Source organism: Heptranchias perlo, chromosome 43 (assembly GCF_035084215.1).
Source record: "Heptranchias perlo isolate sHepPer1 chromosome 43, sHepPer1.hap1, whole genome shotgun sequence".
NCBI classification, from domain to species: Eukaryota; Metazoa; Chordata; class Chondrichthyes; order Hexanchiformes; family Hexanchidae; genus Heptranchias; species Heptranchias perlo.
In genome coordinates, this window is record NC_090367.1 from 898419 (window position 1) to 918538 (window position 20120).

At 52.6% G+C, this 20120-nt stretch overlaps 1 protein-coding gene across 1 annotated transcript in view; it reads right to left on the reverse strand.

The window, feature by feature from the left end:
- Window positions 1-16079, reverse strand: part of pola2 (polymerase (DNA directed), alpha 2) — a 35209-nt gene extending 19130 nt beyond the window's left edge. Inside the window, exons 1-10 of the mRNA XM_067975532.1 lie at window positions 15828-16079; window positions 12859-12983; window positions 11412-11503; window positions 10394-10451; window positions 9829-9938; window positions 8042-8235; window positions 5726-5814; window positions 3520-3675; window positions 2607-2669; window positions 1931-1994 (exon numbers count right to left, since the gene is read on the reverse strand). Coding sequence (XP_067831633.1) covers window positions 1931-1994; window positions 2607-2669; window positions 3520-3675; window positions 5726-5814; window positions 8042-8235; window positions 9829-9938; window positions 10394-10451; window positions 11412-11503; window positions 12859-12983; window positions 15828-15909 — 1033 coding nt within the window. The 5' untranslated portion in view covers window positions 15910-16079. The remainder of the gene's footprint in view (window positions 1-1930; window positions 1995-2606; window positions 2670-3519; window positions 3676-5725; window positions 5815-8041; window positions 8236-9828; window positions 9939-10393; window positions 10452-11411; window positions 11504-12858; window positions 12984-15827) is intronic.
- Window positions 16080-20120: the final 4041 nt, after the last annotated feature.

Sequence of the window (20120 nt, forward strand, 5' to 3'; positions counted from 1 at the left end):
TCACAATCAGCAATGAGATAAATGACCAGATAATCTGTTTAAATGATGTTGGTTAGGAAACTAGGGAGAACTCCCCTGCTCTTCTTGAAAATAATGCCATGGGATCTTTCATGCCCCCTTGTTGGAGCAGACGAGGCCTCGGTTCACATCTCATCCGAAAGGCGGCGCCTGCGACAGTGCAGCACTCCCTCAGTACTGTACTGAAGTGTCAGCCTACATTATGTGCTTAAGTCTCTGGACTCCTGGGCTCCAGGTCAAAAGAAACCAGCTTGAAATGATTGGCTTTCCTCCTTAAAAAAAAATTGACACTTGGAAACGTGATGTCTGCAGTGTGTCGCATTCAAAACATTTAAATAGCGAAACAGATAAGACTGTGACCAGGCCCACTTAGTGTATTGGTACCAATACACAATAGTAAAAATCACACTTAAACCAATACACTTTAATGTTACGCCAATACAGCTTTCGTGACACTCTTAATTCTTCACCTCAAACTGTTTCAACCACCATTGGTACTGCACAGCTCAAAATGCCCCCTCCAGACACAACTCAAGTTTCTAAGGACAGAATCTAAAATTGTACAATTTCACAGTCCAGTCATTTCTTACATCAAGTAATTAACCCATTACAGACCATTCTTGATGTCTGCACGTTTTATACCTTGTATGGTTAGAATTCATTGATTGCCTGAGCTGCATACCTCTATTTCATTGTAAATAAATACATCACCGCACGTTCCATTTTACTGGAATCCTAGTGACACCAATGATGTCAATTTTTGTCCGCTAACGCTCCCGTGAAGCGCCTTGGGACGTTTTACTACGTTAAAGGCGCTATATAAATGCAAGTTATTGTTGATGCAACATGCAGCAACCAATATCCAACATCAGCCACCATCATAGAAGAGTTAAAAAAAACTAGCATAAACCTTGGTACCCAACTGTAATAATCTATGCCACCTTAATGGTGAGAGGGAGGAGTGCTGTGTCACAGGACAACTGGATGTAGATCTAAGGCAGGGATGCCCACACCACCAGCATCATGAGGCGTCAGCCGTAGCTCAGTGGGTAGCACTCGCAACACTGAGTCAGAAGGTCGTGGGTTCGAGCCCCACTCCAGAGACTTGAGCACATAACCCAGGCCGACATTCTCGGTGCCACTACTGAGGGAGTTCTGCACTGTCGGAGGTGCCGTCTTTCGGATGAGACGTTAAACCGAGGCCCCCTCTGCCCTCTCAGGTGAATGTAAAAGATCCTACAGCCACTATTTCAAAGAAAAGCAGGGGCGTTCTCCCCGGTGTCAACATTTATCCCTTAACCAACACTAAAAACAGATCATCTGGTCATTATTGCATTGCTGTTTGTGGGATCTTGCTGTGCGCAAATTAGCTGCTGCGTTTCCTACATTACAACAGTGACTGCACTTCACACCATTTTTTAATTGGCTGTAAAGTGTTTTGGGACGAGATTGTGAAAGGTGCTGTGTAAATGCAATTCTTTCTCTCCTGATCTTCGATATACCGACAGAGGGGCCTGGCAAAGAAAGGTTTGGCTCTTCACCGCAGGGAGGAGGACTGCCATGATGCTCTCACCCGCCCCACAGCAGCCATTGCAATGGTGTATTTACAAAGGTCTCAAAGTGGTTAGCTCGCCTGCTGTTACACTCAAACATGCCCACACTCACCAGCTAGGCTCATTACTCCAAGAGCTGGCCAATTAACCAGAGGGCTGCGGTCAGCTGTGAAACAATACCCTAAACAAAGACCAACCCCTCCCGGACACGAGGGATAAGGGAAAGAAATAAAGTAACCCCCCCTTTGCAAGTTTCAAAACCATTTCCAGCACCGATCTATGATGGCCACTTCTTAAGAACCCTAGTCATAGAACACAGACGTGGAGATTAACACTGGCTTTACACAGTATTCACTTACTTTCAATCTCCTCCTCCTCCTCCTCCGATTGTTTCTCAGGTTTGTAGAAAGGCAGCGGCACTCCCTGTAACAGAGGCACAGGAGAAACTCACACTTACCATAAAGAGCAGCGCTCGAAACAACAAAAGGCCAGGGAACTCGGAGTGTGGGCAATCATGGACAAAGGGGTTCCAGCACAGCGCGTGGGTGATCGTGCTGACTGCATTACCCTCAAACACCCACCCAGCTTCATCATTCCACACTCCTAATGTAAGTTGCAGACAAAGAGCAAGCACGAGAGAAGCAGAGCACGCAATAAAGGTACGGGGGACATGGCGGGAGCGGGGCGGGCGGAGGCCCGGCGGGAGCGGGGCGGGCGGAGGCCCGGCGGGAGCGGGGCGGGCGGAGGCCCGGCGGGGTACACGTGAAAGAGACATGGGGGTGGATTTGCATGCAAGAGAATCACAGCATGCCAGAGAGACACATAAGCGAGAGAATAATGAAAGATCAATAGATTCTGACTGGGGTAGCACCTGGCCTTTGCTTGCCACCTTCCCAGACAGCACAGTCAAGGTAAGAAGCTAGCTTCAGGGTGGAACAACTGGAACCCAACATGGTGCCAGCCTGATTTATAAATGCTGACTGTGACAGAACCACCCCATTAACAGATCTCCCGACCCACCGTTCAGTTACTGACCTCGTATAACCGGGAAGCTACTACACGCCGGCCGGTGCTGTTCATTCCCTCCAGAGCCACCACCTGGTTAAAGTAAACAACCATCGCAGTCAGATCCAATGTTCCAATATATGCAGAATTAACCAGGCCAGTGTCTATCAATCTAGAGCCAACTCCATGGATAGACTTCATAAAGGTTAATAAGGCCATAAAAAAGCAAACCAAGCACTGGGGTTCATTTCTAGAGGAATAGAATTGAAAAGCAGGGAAGTTATGTTAAACTTGTATAGAATCTTGGTTAGATCACACTTGGAGTATTGTGCACAGTTCTGGTCTCTATTATAGAAAGGATACAGAGGCGCTGGAGAAGGTGCAAAAAAGATTTACCAGGATGATACCAGAACTGAGGGGTTATAATTATCAGGAAAGATTAAACAGACTGGGGCTCATTTCTCTAGAAAAGAGAAGGCTGAGAGGTGTCCTGATAGAGGCCTTTAAATTATGAAAGGGTTTGATAGGGTAAATGTAGAGATGATGCTTCCACTTGTGGGGGAGACCAAAACTAGGGGCTATAAATATAAGATAATCACTAATAAATCCAATAGGGCATTCAGGAGAAACTTCTTTACCAAGAGAATGGTGAGAATGTGGAACTCGCTACCATAAGGAGTAATTGAGGCGAATAGCGTAGAGGAAGCTGGATAAGTATGAGGGAGAAAGGAACAGAAGGATATGCTGATAGAGTGAGATGAAGAGGGATGGGAGCAGGCTCGTGTGGAGCATAATCACCAGGATAGACCAGTTGGGCCGAATGGCCTGTTTCTGTGCCATACATTCGACGTACAATTGCGGCCAACACGTTACTCACTCAGCTGACCCTGCAAGAAGACACGTGAGCCTACCAATCTCCACCCCGTTACCCAGCTCCGCTCACCTGTCCGGGGAACAGAGAGTATTCCTTTAGCTCCGACAGATCCACCGGCACTTGCATTCCCGCTGAGTGCTCCCGGTCTCCCTGCAATATCACCGACTTTGCATTGAGTTTCCCATTGCTGTCACACGCAATCTGTCCCAGAAACGTTACTGGCTCCTGCATTGAATTGAAACGATCGATTAATAAGGGCAATAGACAACGCGTGTTAACGTTTTTTTTTATTCGTTCACGGGATGTGGGCGTCACTGGCGAGGCCAGCATTTATTGCCCATCCCTAATTGCCCTTGAGAAGGTGGTGGTGAGCCGCCTTCTTGAACCGCTGTGGTGAAGGTTCTCCCACAGTGCTGTTAGGAAGGGAGTTCCAGGATTTTGACCCAGTGACGATGAAGGAACGGCGATATATTTCCAAGTCGGGATGGTGTGACTTGGAGGGGAACGTGCAGGTGGTGTTGTTCCCATGTGCCTGCTGCTCTTGTCCTTCTAGGTGGTAGAGGTCGCGGGTTTGGGAGGTGCTGTCGAAGAAGCCTTGGCGAGTTGCTGCAGTGCATCCTGTGGATGGTACACACTGCAGCCACTGTGCGCCGGTGGTGAAGGGAGTGAATGTTTAGGGTGGTGGATGGGGTGCCAATCAAGCGGGCAGCTTTATCTTGGATGGTGTCGAGCTTCTTGAGTGTTGTTGGAGCTGCACTCATCCAAGCAAGTGAAGAGTATTCCATCACACTCCTGACTTGTGCCTTCTAGATGGTGGAAAGGCTTTGGGGAGTCAGGTGGTGAGTCACTCGCCGCAGAATATCCAGCCTCTTACCCGCTCTTGTAACCACAGTATTTATATGGCTGGTCCAGTTAAGTTTCTGGTCAATGGTGACCCCCAGGATGTTGATAGTGGGGGATTTGGTGATGGTAATGCCATTGAATGTCAAGGGGAGGTGGTTAGACTCTCTCTTGCTGGAGATGGTCATTGCCTGGCACTTATCTGGCGCGAATGTTACTTGCCACTTATGAGCCCAAGCCCGGATGTTGTCCAGGTCTTGCTGCATGTGTATTAACGTATGCCCGACCCCTGGTTAATTCTGGTACGTGGACAGGATTCCAACACATTCAGTTCACCTCCCTTTCGATCCCCTGTGCTCGTTGACCTACATTGGCTCCCGGTCCAGCAACTCCTCGATTTTAAAATTCTCATCCTCGTGTTCAAAACCCTCCATGGTTCAAGAAGGCAGCTTACCACCATCTTCTCAAGGGCAATTAGGGATGGGCAATAAATGCCGGCCTTGCCAGCTTCGCCCACATCCCATGAATGGATAAAAAAAATCCTTGCACTCGATCCTATTGGTGGTGCAATACCAGATGTTACCACCAGGTGGGATGGAGACCGATCCTTTCACATGTTGAACTTGTAATAATAAAGATCTCTTACTTTTGAAATCATCGATGTGGCTGCAGTGTGTTTCATCCAACTGCAGAATTAGAAGTGATAGCTGCCCTTTGGCTTCTCGCCTTCAACCAGACCACTTCGCCCCAACACCTGGTCCACCAGGACCAAAATTCCAACCTCAACAATATCAACTTGCATTTATATAGCGCCTTTAACATAGTAAAACGTCCCAAGGCGCTTCACAGGAGCGTAAATCAGACAAAATTTGACACCGAGCCACATAAGGAGAGGTGACCAAAAGCTTGGTCAGAGATAGATCTTAAGCAGAGAAGAGAGAAGGGGAGAGGTTTAGGGAGGGAATTCCAAAGCTTAGGGCCCAGGCAGCTAAAGGCACGGCCGCCAATGGTGGAGCGACGGAAATCGGGGATGCAGTTGGAGGAGCGCAGAGCTCTCGGAGGGTTGTAGGGCTGGAGGTGGTTAGAGGTAGGGAGGGGCAAGAACCATGGAGAGATATGAACACGAGGGTGAGAATTTTAAACTGGAGGCATTGCCGGAACGGGGTCAGCGAGCACAGAGGTGATGGGTGAACAGCACTCGGTGTGAGTTACGATACGGGCAGCCCCCCTCCTCAACACGCAAGAAACAACCCAGGAGACTCACTCGTACATCAAATAAATTTGCCATTTTAAAACTTTAAACATTTGAGTTCTATTAAAGGGGACCACTACTTCTCAACACGTTTCGAGTTTGTCGACATTGAGTCAAGTGGGCAATTTACTGCAAGTTCCAGGTGGAAAGGACACGACTTCGAACCAGAACATCACTCCTCACCTGAGCTGGCATGGCAACCGATCGGAACTCATCGATATTGGAATGACCTTTCAAAGCCTGACTCAGGTCTTCTATCCTGCCGGTTAGAACTGAAATGATTTAATAAACAGCAGGTTAGAATTTTTGTTATTTTCTCACCAACTTCTCCCCCAACAGAGGCTCTGTCCCCTTGCTGAGGCACGGTGTCTCCCCCACACCGGCTCTGCCCCCTTGCTGAGGCACGGTGTCTCCCCCACACCTTCTCATACCTCCCCCACACCGGCTCTGCCCCCTTGCTGAGGCACGGTGTCTCCCCCACACCGGCTCTGCCCCCTTGCTGAGGCACGGTGTCTCCCCCACACCGGCTCTGCCCCCTTGCTGAGGCACGGTGTCTCCCCCACACCGGCTCTGCCCCCTTGCTGAGGCACGGTGTCTCCCCCACACCGGCTCTGCCCCCTTGCTGAGGCACGGTGTCTCTCCCGACAGAGGCTCTGCCCCCTTGCTGAGGCACGGTGTCTCCCCCGACAGAGGCTCTGCCCCCTTGCTGAGGCACGGTGTCTCCCCCGACAGAGGCTCTGCCCCCTTGCTGAGGCACGGTGTCTCCCCCCACAGAGGCTCTGCCCCCTTGCTGAGGCACGGTGTCTCCCCCCACAGAGGCTCTGCCCCCTTGCTGAGGCACGGTGTCTCCCCCACACCGGCTCTGCCCCCTTGCTGAGGCACGGTGTCTCCCCCACACCGGCTCTGCCCCCTTGCTGAGGCACGGTGTCTCTCCCGACAGAGGCTCTGCCCCCTTGCTGAGGCACGGTGTCTCCCCCGACAGAGGCTCTGCCCCCTTGCTGAGGCACGGTGTCTCCCCCGACAGAGGCTCTGCCCCCTTGCTGAGGCACGGTGTCTCCCCCGACAGAGGCTCTGCCCCCTTGCTGAGGCACGGTGTCTCCCCCGACAGAGGCTCTGCCCCCTTGCTGAGGCACGGTGTCTCCCCCCACAGAGGCTCTGCCCCCTTGCTGAGGCACGGTGTCTCCCCCACACCGGCTCTGCCCCCTTGCTGAGGCACGGTGTCTCCCCCCACAGAGGCTCTGCCCCCTTGCTGAGGCACGGTGTCTCCCCCCACAGAGGCTCTGCCCCCTTGCTGAGGCACGGTGTCTCCCCCACACCGGCTCTGCCCCCTTGCTGAGGCACGGTGTCTCCCCCCACAGAGGCTCTGCCCCCTTGCTGAGGCACGGTGTCTCCCCCCACAGAGGCTCTGCCCCCTTGCTGAGGCACGGTGTCTCCCCCACACCGGCTCTGCCCCCTTGCTGAGGCACGGTGTCTCCCCCCACAGAGGCTCTGCCCCCTTGCTGAGGCACGGTGTCTCCCCCCACAGAGGCTCTGCCCCCTTGCTGAGGCACGGTGTCTCCCCCCACAGAGGCTCTGCCCCCTTGCTGAGGCACGGTGTCTCCCCCCACAGAGGCTCTGCCCCCTTGCTGAGGCACGGTGTCTCCCCCACACCTTCTCATACCTCCCCCCACAGAGGCTCTGCCCCCTTGCTGAGGCACGGTGTCTCCCCCACACCTTCTCATACCTCCCCCCCCAGAGGCTCTGCCCCCTTGCTGAGGCACGGTGTCTCCCCCACACCTTCTCATACCTCCCCCCACAGAGGCTCTGCCCCCTTGCTGAGGCACGGTGTCTCCCCCACACCTTCTCATACCTCCCCCCACAGAGGCTCTGCCCCCTTGCTGAGGCACGGTGTCTCCCCCACACCTTCTCATACCTCCCCCCCCAGAGGCTCTGCCCCCTTGCTGAGGCACGGTGTCTCCCCCACACCTTCTCATACCTCCCCCCCCAGAGGCTCTGCCCCCTTGCTGAGGCACGGTGTCTCCCCCACACCTTCTCATACCTCCCCCCACAGAGGCTCTGCCCCCTTGCTGAGGCACGGTGTCTCCCCCACACCTTCTCATACCTCCCCCTAAGCGGGCACTCGTCAGCCCAGACAACAAACATCAGCAGGCTATTCATCTGCGGAGAGCATCAAAGCTGAGCCCGATCCACTCCTCGGCCGACCTCCACCCCTGTGCACTTTCCAGCAGGTGTATCGCCATCTGAGGCAGGAAACCGGGCTGATTTCTCCCCTCCCTAGCCCAAGGGCACTGAGGCCGACAATGGTACCCTGCCACCCTGTTTGCAGAGGTTTGTTTTTAACGAAGAGAGATGAGAGGGGCTTTCCCAATGTATCAACAGCAGCTCGTTTCGTCATCTAACCGAGGACATCCTACATTTCCTCAGCCGTTTCAGAGCTGAGACAGTGCTCCGGGAGTCAGGAGATTCCCAATGAAATCATAACACAGTCACAGTCATTACCTTCTCGGATGTCAAAGAGCTTCTGCAACATGTATTTAAACCTCCCGGTGATCGAGTCCTCGGGCGCAGCTAGCAGCTGCACGCTGGCACTCCTGCCCCTCATGCCACGCCAGGTGGCCCCCTGCCCCGTGCCGAAGGAGGAGACGACTTCACCGCGGTTAGCTCTGGAGCTGTACTTCTGAGATGGGGTAGCACTGAGGAGAGCAAGAGGAAAAATAACTCATTCAGCAGCAACCAGCCACGCCACGAGGGTTCGTTACAGGCGTGGATTCCAACCGGCACTATTCATACGAACACTTAACACGTTAGGTGTCAGTCGTGGCTCAGTGGGTAGCACTCTCACCTTTGAACCAGAAGGTGGTGGGTTTGAGTCCCATTCCAGAGACATGAGCCCATAATCAGGGCTGACACTCCCGGTGCCAGTACTGAGGGAGCGCTGCACTGTCGGAGGTGTCGTCTTTCGGGTGAGAAGTTAAACCGAGGCCCCGTCTGCCCTCTCATGCCACTGTTCGAAGAGGAGCAGAGGGAGTTCTCCCCCGTGTCCAGGGACAATATTTATCCCTCAAGCAACATCACTTAAAAACAAATTATCTGGTCATTATCACGTTGCTGTTTGTGGGACCTTGCTGAGCACAAAGTGGCTGCCATGTTTCCTACATTACTTCATCCAGACAGTGGACTTTTTTTTTTATTCATTCATGGGATGTGGGCGTCGTTGGCGAGGCCAGCATTTATTGCCCATCCCTAATTGCCCTTGAGAAGGTGGTGGTGAGCCGCCTTCTTGAACCGCTGCAGTCCGTGTGGTGAAGGTTCTCCCACAGTGCTGTTAGGAAGGGAGTTCCAGGATTTTGACCCAGCAACGATGAAGGAACGGCGATATATTTCCAAGTTGAGATGGTGTGTGACTTGGAGGGGAACGTGCAGGTGGTGTTGTTCCAATGTACCTGCTGCTCTTGTCCTTCTAGGTGATAGAGGTCGCGGATTTGGGAGGTGCTGTCAAAGAAACCTTGGCGAGTTGCTGCAGTGCATCCTGTGGATGGTACACACTGCAGCCACTGTGTGCCGGTGGTGAAGGGAGTGAATGTTTAGGGTGGTGGATGGGGTGCCAGTCAAGCGGGCTGCTTTGTCCTGGATGATGTCGAGCTTCTTGAGTGTTGTTGGAGCTGCACTCATCCAGGCAAGTGGAGAGTATTCCATCACACTCCTGACTTGTGCATTGGAGATGGTGGAAAGATTTTGGGGAGTCAGGAGGTGAGTCACTCGCCGCAGAATGCCCAGCCTCCGTCAATCTCAAGAGGGCCAGCGGGACACAGCATTGGTGCCTAGCTGGCGGAAGGGGAGAAATCAATCATTCTCACCTGATTAGTCCATAGAAATAAAGAGGAAAGAGAGAAATGTTTGGATTTTAGATCCCATCTCAGACATGGAAGCCAATGTATTAAATTCTACAGTTAGGAAAACACAACAAATATAAAATAAAAACATTTAACGCTGGAAATACACAGGTCACCCAGCATCTGGAAAGGGAAAATACAAATTAACATTTCAGATACACACCCTTCATCAGTACTTAAAAGAGGAAGGGGAGCCCCTTTATATGGCAGGGCGAAACAAAGAAAGACAGCGGAGAACAGGTAAAGGCCAGGAGTACAACTGCTAATGCAGAGAGGCAGCCTGTGGGTTTAACAGGCTGTCACAGGCCATCCGACCCAAATCTCTCTCTCTCTCTCCAGGTGCTGCTGTGTATTTCCAGCACGTTTCACTGGTTGTTAAAAGTGCACTGTTACCTTGGAGAAAAGGAGGCTGGAGAGAAGAGTATGCGTGGGCTGCGGGAAGTCGACACCTTCTTCGCCTGCGGGTTTTCCGGAGTGGTCAGCGCCCGCTTTTGGGAAGCAGCCTGCAGGAAAAAGCATGCAACGTGAATGACCATCCCGCAGAACGCAGCCTTTCCGTCCCCCCCACCCCACAAAAAAAAATTCTAAATACAAAATTTGTGAAACATTTTCCATCCCACCCCCATTTAGGCAGCGTTATTACGCAGCAGGAAAAAATAATTCACAACCCGTTCATTTTCCAGATCTGCAATGAGAGGGGCATTGAACAGAGATGAATATTTCCTTGGAGGGGGGAGGGGTGGGGGGAAGGGAATGTAAAGAGAAAAAACAATAGGCTGCTCTCGTGTGCCTCCTCATGGCGAGTTACATCGTAGCATTGGCAAAGGACTGGGAACAGATTCATGCCTGACTTTCCAGTGAGGAAATGACAGCAAGTCCAAGGAACAGTGAGGAGAAAGGCAGAGAGTTTTAATTTTGATCCTCAAAGAGATAGCGTCCTCCACTGTAAGGTACGTACCTTAGCTGGTGTGGCATATGAATCGAGCAAGTTCTCTTCCTCCGTCTCTGCTTGGACACTGCCCAAAGTTAAAGGAAACGTACTAGCCGCACTAACTCAGATGTCGCTGCTGCACTCTCTTTTCCTGTGATCCTTTACACAGAATTAACAGCAGAGACAGGCCATTCGGCCCAACAGGTCTATACCGGTGTTTATGCTGCACACGAGCCTCCTCCTACCTTCCTTTACACTCTCCCTTACTTCCTGCAGCGGAGCCGAGGGCCTTGCTTTATACATTGTTGCACTTATCAAAGATTAATCAACCTCCCCGCACCCTCAGTGTGTTGACTCATCGCTCTGTCTTCTACTCAAACTCACTCTTACAATGGCTGCGCTGCTTGAAATCTGCTGTCAAATTATTTGTGGATAAATTATTCAGTAGCATTAGCGTCTCGGAGTCAGAAGGTCGTGGGTTCGAGCCCCACTCAGGGACTTGAGCACAGAATCTGCCCCGGCACTTCAGCGCAGTACTGAATGTTGCATTAGGAACGGGAGGAGGCCATTCAGCCCCTCAAGCCTGTTCCGCCATTCAATTAGATCATGACTGATCTGTATCTTAACTCTATCTACCTGCCTTGGTTCCGTATCCCTTAATACCCCTGCCTGACAAAAACTGTTGTTGGAGGTGCCGTCTTTTGGATGAAATGTCTGCTCAGGTGGACATAAAAGATCCTGTGGTTTATTCAAAGAGTTCCCCTGGTGACCTGATGAACATTTATCCCTTAACTAACACCACCAAACACAGATTAACCAGTCATTGGTACGTGGGATCTTGCAGTGTGCAAATCGGCTGCCAGCTTTAGCCTACGGAACAGCAGTGAGCGCACTGCAAAAGTAATTGGCCATGACGAGGTTTGGGACATCCTGAGGAGGTGAAAGGTGCTAGATAAAGTTCTTACCACCTCAACTGACTCCTCCCTCAACCATCTCCCGAGAACACTGTGCATATTTTATATCTTGTGTTTGGTTAAAAGGATACAGCTCTTCAAGAGTGGTCGAGTCCTGGATAGGTGCCCGGTTACTTCGCCTGACAGCTTGTGGGCGAGTCTTATTGGCTTTTTTACTGAGATTCTGCCAAGAAAAAACATTTTTTTGGGGGGGGGGGGGGGAGAAGAGAAAAGAGTAACATTCTGTTAGTTGTCTTAATGGATGCAATTCCAAGCGGAGCTACAAAAAGGAACACTTCCAATTCAGCAGTCTGTCTCACTGCTCTTCACTCTGGGGATACTGATCAGCGACACCCTAGGGTAGAAGTGCCCTCTTACCTTTGGGACGTGATTTATTCCACCAGTCCAACGGCATTTACGTCCCCTTTATAATACAGAAGATTGCCGCGCAGGAGACAACCGCTCACCTTTAAGCTCACACGGGCCAGGTTGTTCAAACGTCACCGACTGCAACTTCATTTCTACCCGCCGACCCACCCCTCCCGTGGCTGCCGAATGGTCAACGGTCCGAGAACCACGTAACCGGGCCGCGTAGGAGTTAACAAGCGTCCGGCTCACCCGCAAACAGAGAATAACAACACACAACCAGCTGACGTCACTTCAGGGGCTGCTCTGCACACCTCCAGCCCCAGCAGGGACAGACTGTTTCCATGACAGCGATGCCACTGAAGCTGGAGCTGTCACTGGTGGTGCTGCCATGATACGAAGGAGGCACTATGCAGATATCATAGAATCATACAGCACAGGAGGCGGCCATTCGGCCCATCGTGCCTGTGCCGGCTCTTTGAAAGAGCTATCCCCCATTAGACCCACTCCTCCTGATCTTTCCTCATAGCCATGCAAATTTTTCCGTTTCAAATATTTATCCAATTCCTTTTTGAGAGGTATTATTGAATCTGCTTCCACCGCCCTTTCAGGCAGTGAATTCTCACCACTCTCTGGGTAAAGAAGTTTCTCCTGAATTCCCTATTGGATTTATGGACCCTAGTTCTCCCCCACAAGTGGTAAATTTTTCCGTAATCTGTTAAAATAACCTGGAAATAGGCCACGGTTGTCACAGAATTACCAGCGTCTGTGGTAGTATATCGTGTATAATCTGTTTGTCCAACATGCAGCACTAATTTAGTTTTCAAATGCTTCAGTGAACTCTGATGATTTAGAGACAATGCAAAACGAAAATTCGCTACCTTATAATTTATAGATGAACATCATTAATAGTATTTTCTCTACGTCTGCCCTATCAAACCCTTCCATAATTTTGAAGACCACTATCAGGTCACCTCTCAGCCTTCTCTTTTATAGAAAAAGGAGCCCCAGCCTGTTGAGTATTTCCTGATAGTTAGAACCTCTCAGATCTAGTATCATCCCCGTAAATCTTTTTTGCACTGTCTCCAGTGTTTCTATATCCTTTTCGTAATATGGAGACCAGCACTGTAAACAGTAACTCCAAATGTGAGACTTAACCTTCTATGTAATTACCTCATGTTCAAAAATGTCCACGTTGTCTGTATTAAGGGAAATGCCACCTCGTGTGGTGCTGAATGCAAACCACTCATGAACAATGTCTTCTTCCTTCAAGCGATATGTGATACAGCACTCCAACACTGCGCACACACACACACAAAAAGGAAAAACACATTTTTAAAAACCAGAAACGGCAAATGATCTTCTGCAACGTCCCACTGACCCTGTCTCACACACTCACTGTGCTTGGCAGCCACAGTCACAACCATGGGACCCGGCTATTTATGCTCCCGAGCACGACTCAGGTGTGGCACTGCTCCATGCTGGGCCGCGGTTCCACTGAGAGTCGCAGCCCTCTCCACCCAATCAACTTCCCATTCTTCATGTGAGCAGGTTGTTCGACTACAGAGGCCTCACCACAGCCTCGCTGCCCGACTCGGATGGGTATCGGGGACCAGATCAAGGTCACGTCGGTCAGAGTAGAAACTCAGTAGAATGGCAGCACATGACTTCCGTTGGTCTGTCTGCCACTTTTCTGCAGTCTGTAATTTTTATACAATCTGACTGTGTCAATGTGGGGAGGGGGGTCAGCAACATCAGGAGAGGAAAGAAAAAAAAATCAATCTAGTCATACAGAGGAGACACATTGTCACAGAAAGCCATTACCTGAACAGTCTGTAATTTCCGTTCCATGCCATTTTTACTCAATCACTGTAACATCTTTCCTCTTCACCAGTGCTTTCAGCCACTTCCCCAAACTCCCCCCTGCTCAGGCCTGACCAGCCCCACCCTCACCCCCAACTGTGAATCACCACGGGACACTGCGCTCCGCCACAGGCGGTGTTTAAATGGAAGATGTTCCTTCAGTATAATTATTACATTGACTCATATAGTCAAAAGTGGAGTAAATGAGCTGGTTCGTGAATACCGTGTCACACGGCTTCTGTATCAGAATATTGAGGGGTTTGAGCCCCGCTCCAGGACGAGAGCCCCATAATATAGGCCTGTGTTGTCCAATGTTAGCAACTAGCCACATTTGGCTCATTGGGAATCGAGGTGTGGCAAATTATTTTTTTAATCTACTAATCAGAAATGTGAGTCACAGACACGACCCCCGGGCTCGAGATCCCAATTCTCAGGTTCTGACAGAATACGCATGTGAACGTTAACCTTTTTGTGGATGTCTTTTGATCGCTGGGGCTGCTTTACTTCCGTGGTTACTGAATGGCGGTAGATGTTTGTAAAGTAAATGTACACACGTGAAGTCTATTTACCAGTATTGTTAGACATAATCCACCAAAATTAGTGCATCTGGCTAAAATAGTAACCACAACCTGGGGCTAGTCAGTGATTTCTATTGGCTGACACTCCCGGGTCGGTGCCGAGGGAGCGCCGCGCCGTCGGAGGGTCGGTGCCGAGGGAGCGCCGCGCCGTCGGAGGGTCGGTGCCGAGGGAGCGCCGCGCCGTCGGAGGGTCGGTGCCGAGGGAGCGCCGCGCCGTCGGAGGGTCGGTGCCGAGGGAGCGCCGCGCCGTCGGAGGGTCGGTGCCGAGGGAGCGCCGCGCCGTCGGAGGGTCGGTGCCGAGGGAGCGCCGCGCCGTCGGAGGGTCGGTGCCGAGGGAGCGCCGCGCCGTCGGAGGGTCGGTGCCGAGGGAGCGCCGCGCCGTCGGAGGGTCGGTGCCGAGGGAGCGCCGCGCCGTCGGAGGGTCGGTGCCGAGGGAGCGCCGCGCCGTCGGAGGGTCGGTGCCGAGGGAGCGCCGCGCCGTCGGAGGGTCGGTGCCGAGGGAGCGCCGCGCCGTCGGAGGGTCGGTGCCGAGGGAGCGCCGCGCCGTCGGAGGGTCGGTGCCGAGGGAGCGCCGCGCCGTCGGAGGGTCGGTGCCGAGGGAGCGCCGCGCCGTCGGAGGGTCGGTGCCGAGGGAGCGCCGCGCCGTCGGAGGGTCGGTGCCGAGGGAGCGCCGCGCCGTCGGAGGGTCGGTGCCGAGGGAGCGCCGCGCCGTCGGAGGGTCGGTGCCGAGGGAGCGCCGCGCCGTCGGAGGGTCGGTGCCGAGGGAGCGCCGCGCCGTCGGAGGGTCGGTGCCGAGGGAGCGCCGCGCCGTCGGAGGGTCGGTGCCGAGGGAGCGCCGCGCCGTCGGAGGGTCGGTGCCGAGGGAGCGCCGCGCCGTCGGAGGGTCGGTGCCGAGGGAGCGCCGCGCCGTCGGAGGGTCGGTGCCGAGGGAGCGCCGCGCCGTCGGAGGGTCGGTGCCGAGGGAGCGCCGCGCCGTCGGAGGGTCGGTGCCGAGGGAGCGCCGCGCCGTCGGAGGGTCGGTGCCGAGGGAGCGCCGCGCCGTCGGAGGGTCGGTGCCGAGGGAGCGCCGCGCCGTCGGAGGGTCGGTGCCGAGGGAGCGCCGCGCCGTCGGAGGGTCGGTGCCGAGGGAGCGCCGCGCCGTCGGAGGGTCGGTGCCGAGGGAACGCCGCGCCGTCGGAGGGTCGGTGCCGAGGGAGCGCTGCACTGTCAGAGGTGCCGTCTTTCAGATGAGACGTTAAACCGAGGCCCCGTCTGCCCCTCTCAGGTGGATGTAAAAGATCCCACGGCCACTATTGGAAGAAGAGCAGGGGGAGTTCTCCCCGGTGTCCTGGGGATAATATTTATCCCTCAACCAACATCACTAAAAAACACAGATTGACTCATGATCTCATTTGCTGTTTGTGGGATCTTGCTGTGTACAAATTGGCTGCCTTCTATCAGAACAGTGGCTTCACTTCATTGGCTTATTATGAGGCGTTTTGGGACGTCCCGAGGACGGTAAAGTCGCTATATAAATGCAAGTTATTTAAGTATCTTTTCCGTACGTAGAAAGGAATAGGGGAGGGAGGGTTTAGTGGAAGCGGCCGGCGGCCGGCGACCGTCTCCACCGTGCCGGAGGGGAACGAAGCCCGAGTTAAAGAGCCGAGTCAATCAGTTATAAGGTTAATGAGTTCGTGTCGTCTCCTCTCCCCTCAGACTCACGTTTCTCCAGGGCACTGTCATCCTCAACAACCACGTCAAAAGTGTCCAGCTCCGAAATTATATTCGCCACATTTACTGGCATCTCCGGAGCTTTATTTACCTCAGTAATAAGTTATTTGAATTAATGTAATAAATATTTTATAATCATTCGACTGTCGCTGACTGGAAGCCCCGGGGGAGGAGAAATCAGAATCTCCCGCGCGAACAACGCTCCCGCTCGCCAGTCCTCCAAGAGCCCGGCGTGCACCGTGGCGCGAGTCCTCCAAGAGCCCGGCGTGCACCGTGGCGCGAGTCCTCCAAGAGCCCGGCGTGCACCGTGGCGCGAGTCCTCCAAGAGCCCGGCGTGCACCGTGGCGCGAGTCCTCCAAGAGCCCGGCGTGCACCGTGGCGCGAGTCCTCCAATAGACCGGCGTGCACCTTTGGTTGTGGGGGAGGGGGAGACCTCCAAGTGTAGCGCACCTAGCGGCTGGGAGGACCACTTACACCTCATCTTACTGTCATTTCTTTTAATGGTCATTTTGCCAGCTCCAAGAGATTAATGAGGAACTTTGATTCCACCAGTAACTAATAGTAACTCACTGAAATTGCACCAATAACTAAAAGTAATTCTCCTCATAACCTGGTTAGTCATAAGGTCATCAGCCAGGATCTAAGTGAGCAGGCAGGAGGGGCTGAATGGCCTACCCCTGTTCCTATTGTTCCCTTGTTAATATAAACAACAGGAGGAGGCCATTCGGCCCTTCCAGCCTGTTCCACCATTCAATTACATCATGGCAGATTTATATCTTAACTCCATCTATCCGCCTTGGTTCTGTAACCCTTAATACCCTAACCCAACAAAGATATGGAGATGCCGGTGATGGACTGGGGTGGACAAATATAGGGACTCTTACAACACCAGGTTATAGTCCAACAATTTTGTTTTAAAATCACAATTCGCGACACTACAGACTTCCTACAAAAACTCAGCTCCCACGGACCAGTTGAACCAGGAACACTTCTCACCACGATGGACGTCTCGGCACTATACACCAGTATCCCCCACGATGACGGCATCGCTGCGACAGCATCAATACTCAACACCAACAACAGCCAATCTCCAGACGCCATCCTACAACTCATCCGCTTCATCCTGGATCACAATGTCTTCACCTTCGATAACCAGTTCTTTACCCAAACACACGGAACAGCCATGGGGACCAAATTCGCACCCCAATACGCCAACATTTTCATGCACAAGTTCGAGCAGGACTTCTTCACTGCACAAGACCTCCAACCAACACTATACACCAGATACATCGACGACATTTTCTTCCTATGGACCCACGGCGAAGAATCACTAAAGAGACTACACGATAACATCAACAAGTTCCATCCCACCATCAAACTCACCATGGACTACTCCTCAGAATCGGTTTCTTTCTTGGACACACGAATCTCCATCAAAGACGGGCACCTCAGCACCTCACTCTACCGCAAGCCCACGGACAACCTCACGATGCTCCACTTTTCCAGCTTCCACCCTAACCACGTCAAAGAGGCCATCCCCTATGGACAGGCCCTACGAATACACAGGGTCTGCTCAGACGAGGAGGAACACGATGGACACCTACAGAGGCGGAAAGACGCCCTCGTAAGAACGGGATATGACGCTCGACTTGTCGATCGACAGTTCCGACGGGCCACAGCGAAGAATCGCATAGACCTCCTCAGAAGACAAACACGGGACGCAACCAACAGAGTACCCTTTGTCGTCCAGTACTTCCCCGGAGCGGAGAAACTACACCATGTTCTCCGCAGCCTTCAACATGTCATCAATGAGGACAAACACCTCGCTATGGCCATCCCCACACCTCCACTACTCGCCTTTAAACAGCCACCCAACCTCAAACAAACCATCGTTCGCAGCAAATTACCCAGCCTTCAGGAGAACAGCGTCCACGACACCACACAACCCTGCCACGGTAACCTCTGCAAGACATGCCAGATCATCGACACAGATACCACCATCACACGAGAGGACACCACCCACCAGGTGCATGGTTCATACTCCTGTGACTCGGCCAACGCTGTCTACCTCATACGTTGCAGGAAAGGATGCCCCAGAGCATGGTACATTGGCGAGACCATGCAGACGCTGCGACAACGGATGAACGGACACCGCGCAACAATCGCCAGACAGGAGGGTTCCCTCCCAGTCGGGGAACACTTCAGCAGTCAAGGACATTCAGCCACCGATCTTCGGGTAAGCGTTCTCCAAGGCGGCCTTCGAGACACACGACAATGCAAAATTGTCGAGCAGAAGTTGATAGCCGAGTTCCGCACCCATGAGGACGGCCTCAACCGGGATCTTGGGTTCATGTCACGCTACACGTAACCCCACCAGCAAGGGGGAAAAAAAGTTATCTGTTTTTAATATTCTCTCTCTCTCTCTGCCATTTGGGTCTCTTTCTCTCTGTCTGTGTAATTTGACACAATGTATATTCAGTGTACTGGGACATACTGTTCTCCGTGGCTAACCTGTCTGAACACCAACGACATCTTTTGATTGGTGTGATGGTGTCCCAGCCTAATATAAGATTTGCGATTTGAGAACCTTTCACTCATTCACCTGACGAAGGGGATAATCTCCGAAAGCTTGTGATTTTAAAATAAAATTGTTGGACTATAACCTGGTGTTGTAAGATTCCTTACATTTACCCAACAAAAATAGCAATAACTCACTGACAGTCGATATGTAACTGGTAGTAATAGGTGTATCCTACCTGTAACTAGTAGTAATCCTATAACCTGCTGATACCCTGAAACTACAGCCAAAACCCACCTGTACTCTTGTCAGGACGCAGTGTCCACAGCTTCCCGACACCTCTCCAAAGTAGCCACGTCCCAGAAAGAGGGTCAGTGTCAGGGCACAGAGTATGTTGGGAAGGAGCTCCCTCTCTCTCTCTCTCTCTCTCGGGACAGGGTTCGATCGCAGTGCAGGGTCAGAGGTAACTGATCTCAAACCTACTCATTGTCCAATCTGGTTACCTGCAGTCACCTGCACACATAATGAGCTCAGTCTCCCCCCACCGTCACAGGCAACCTGGGGCTGTGACTGGCCAGGGGTCTATGGACCATCCAGGATTATCCTCATTAGTTAGGGACCATCCAGAACGATCAATATGTGGTGAAAGTGGGGTTCCTGTTATGCTGTGCAGAGGGAGAAGCCCTGAGGAAATTTCCCCCCTCCAGGATTTACCGTGTGATATACTTCCACTCTGTCTGTCTGGGGGCTGGGGCTGGAGGCAGGAAGTTCACTTCCCTTCATTGAAAATCTGCTCGCTCCTTATTTCTGCTTTAAGTACATTTCCCCTCAGCAGATAAACCCTCATTTATTTGGAGTGATATATAATCGTGTATATGACAGAGGCATGTATGACTGCGCTGTATATGACGGAGGCATGTATGACTGGTGTATATGACGGAGGCATGTATGACTGCACTGTATATGACGGAGGCATGTATGACTGGTGTATATGACGGAGGCATGTATAACTGGTGTATATGACGGAGGCATGTATGACTGGTGTATATGACGGAGGCATGTATGACTGGTGTATATGACGGAGGCATGTATGACTGGTGTATATGATGGAGGCATGTATGACTGGTGTATATGACGGAGGCATGTATGACTGGTGTATATGACGGAGGCATGTATGACTGCGCTGTATATGACGGAGGCATGTATGACTGGTGTATATGACGGAGGCATGTATGACTGACTGCAGAGTATAATGGGGGCTGTAGTGGGATTTCAATGCCCAGGAGGGGTAGAGTGCCAGAGCCTGGTGATAGGAGGTAGAGGGGGTCCGCGGAGCTAGCGATTTGGTTTGGGAGGGAAAATGGCAGCTGGGCCTGGGGCTGGGCCTGGAGCAGGGCCTGGGGCTGGGCCTGGAGCAGGGCCTGGGGCTCGGCATCAGGGACTGGTGCTAGGTCTGGGCCCGTTCCTGGGGCTGGGCCTCGGGGCCTGGAGCCGGGGCCGATGGTGGGAGGAAGCAGTCAGAAGGCTGGGAGCAGAGGCCCGGGTGCTGAGGGATGGCGGGTACGGTGTGGGAGACGCTCGGTGCGTATAAGAGGCCCCGTTACCTACGGCGATTGTACCAGCGTGGAATAGCCACGGCTGTTACCACGGCAACTGCATCCTGCGACGAGGAAGTCAGCAGCTGCTATGGAGTCAGATCACTGGGAAATCTCCCATCGGTCGACATTTTGTTCCACATGTCGCCCCGACCTCTCCCCTCTCTTTAA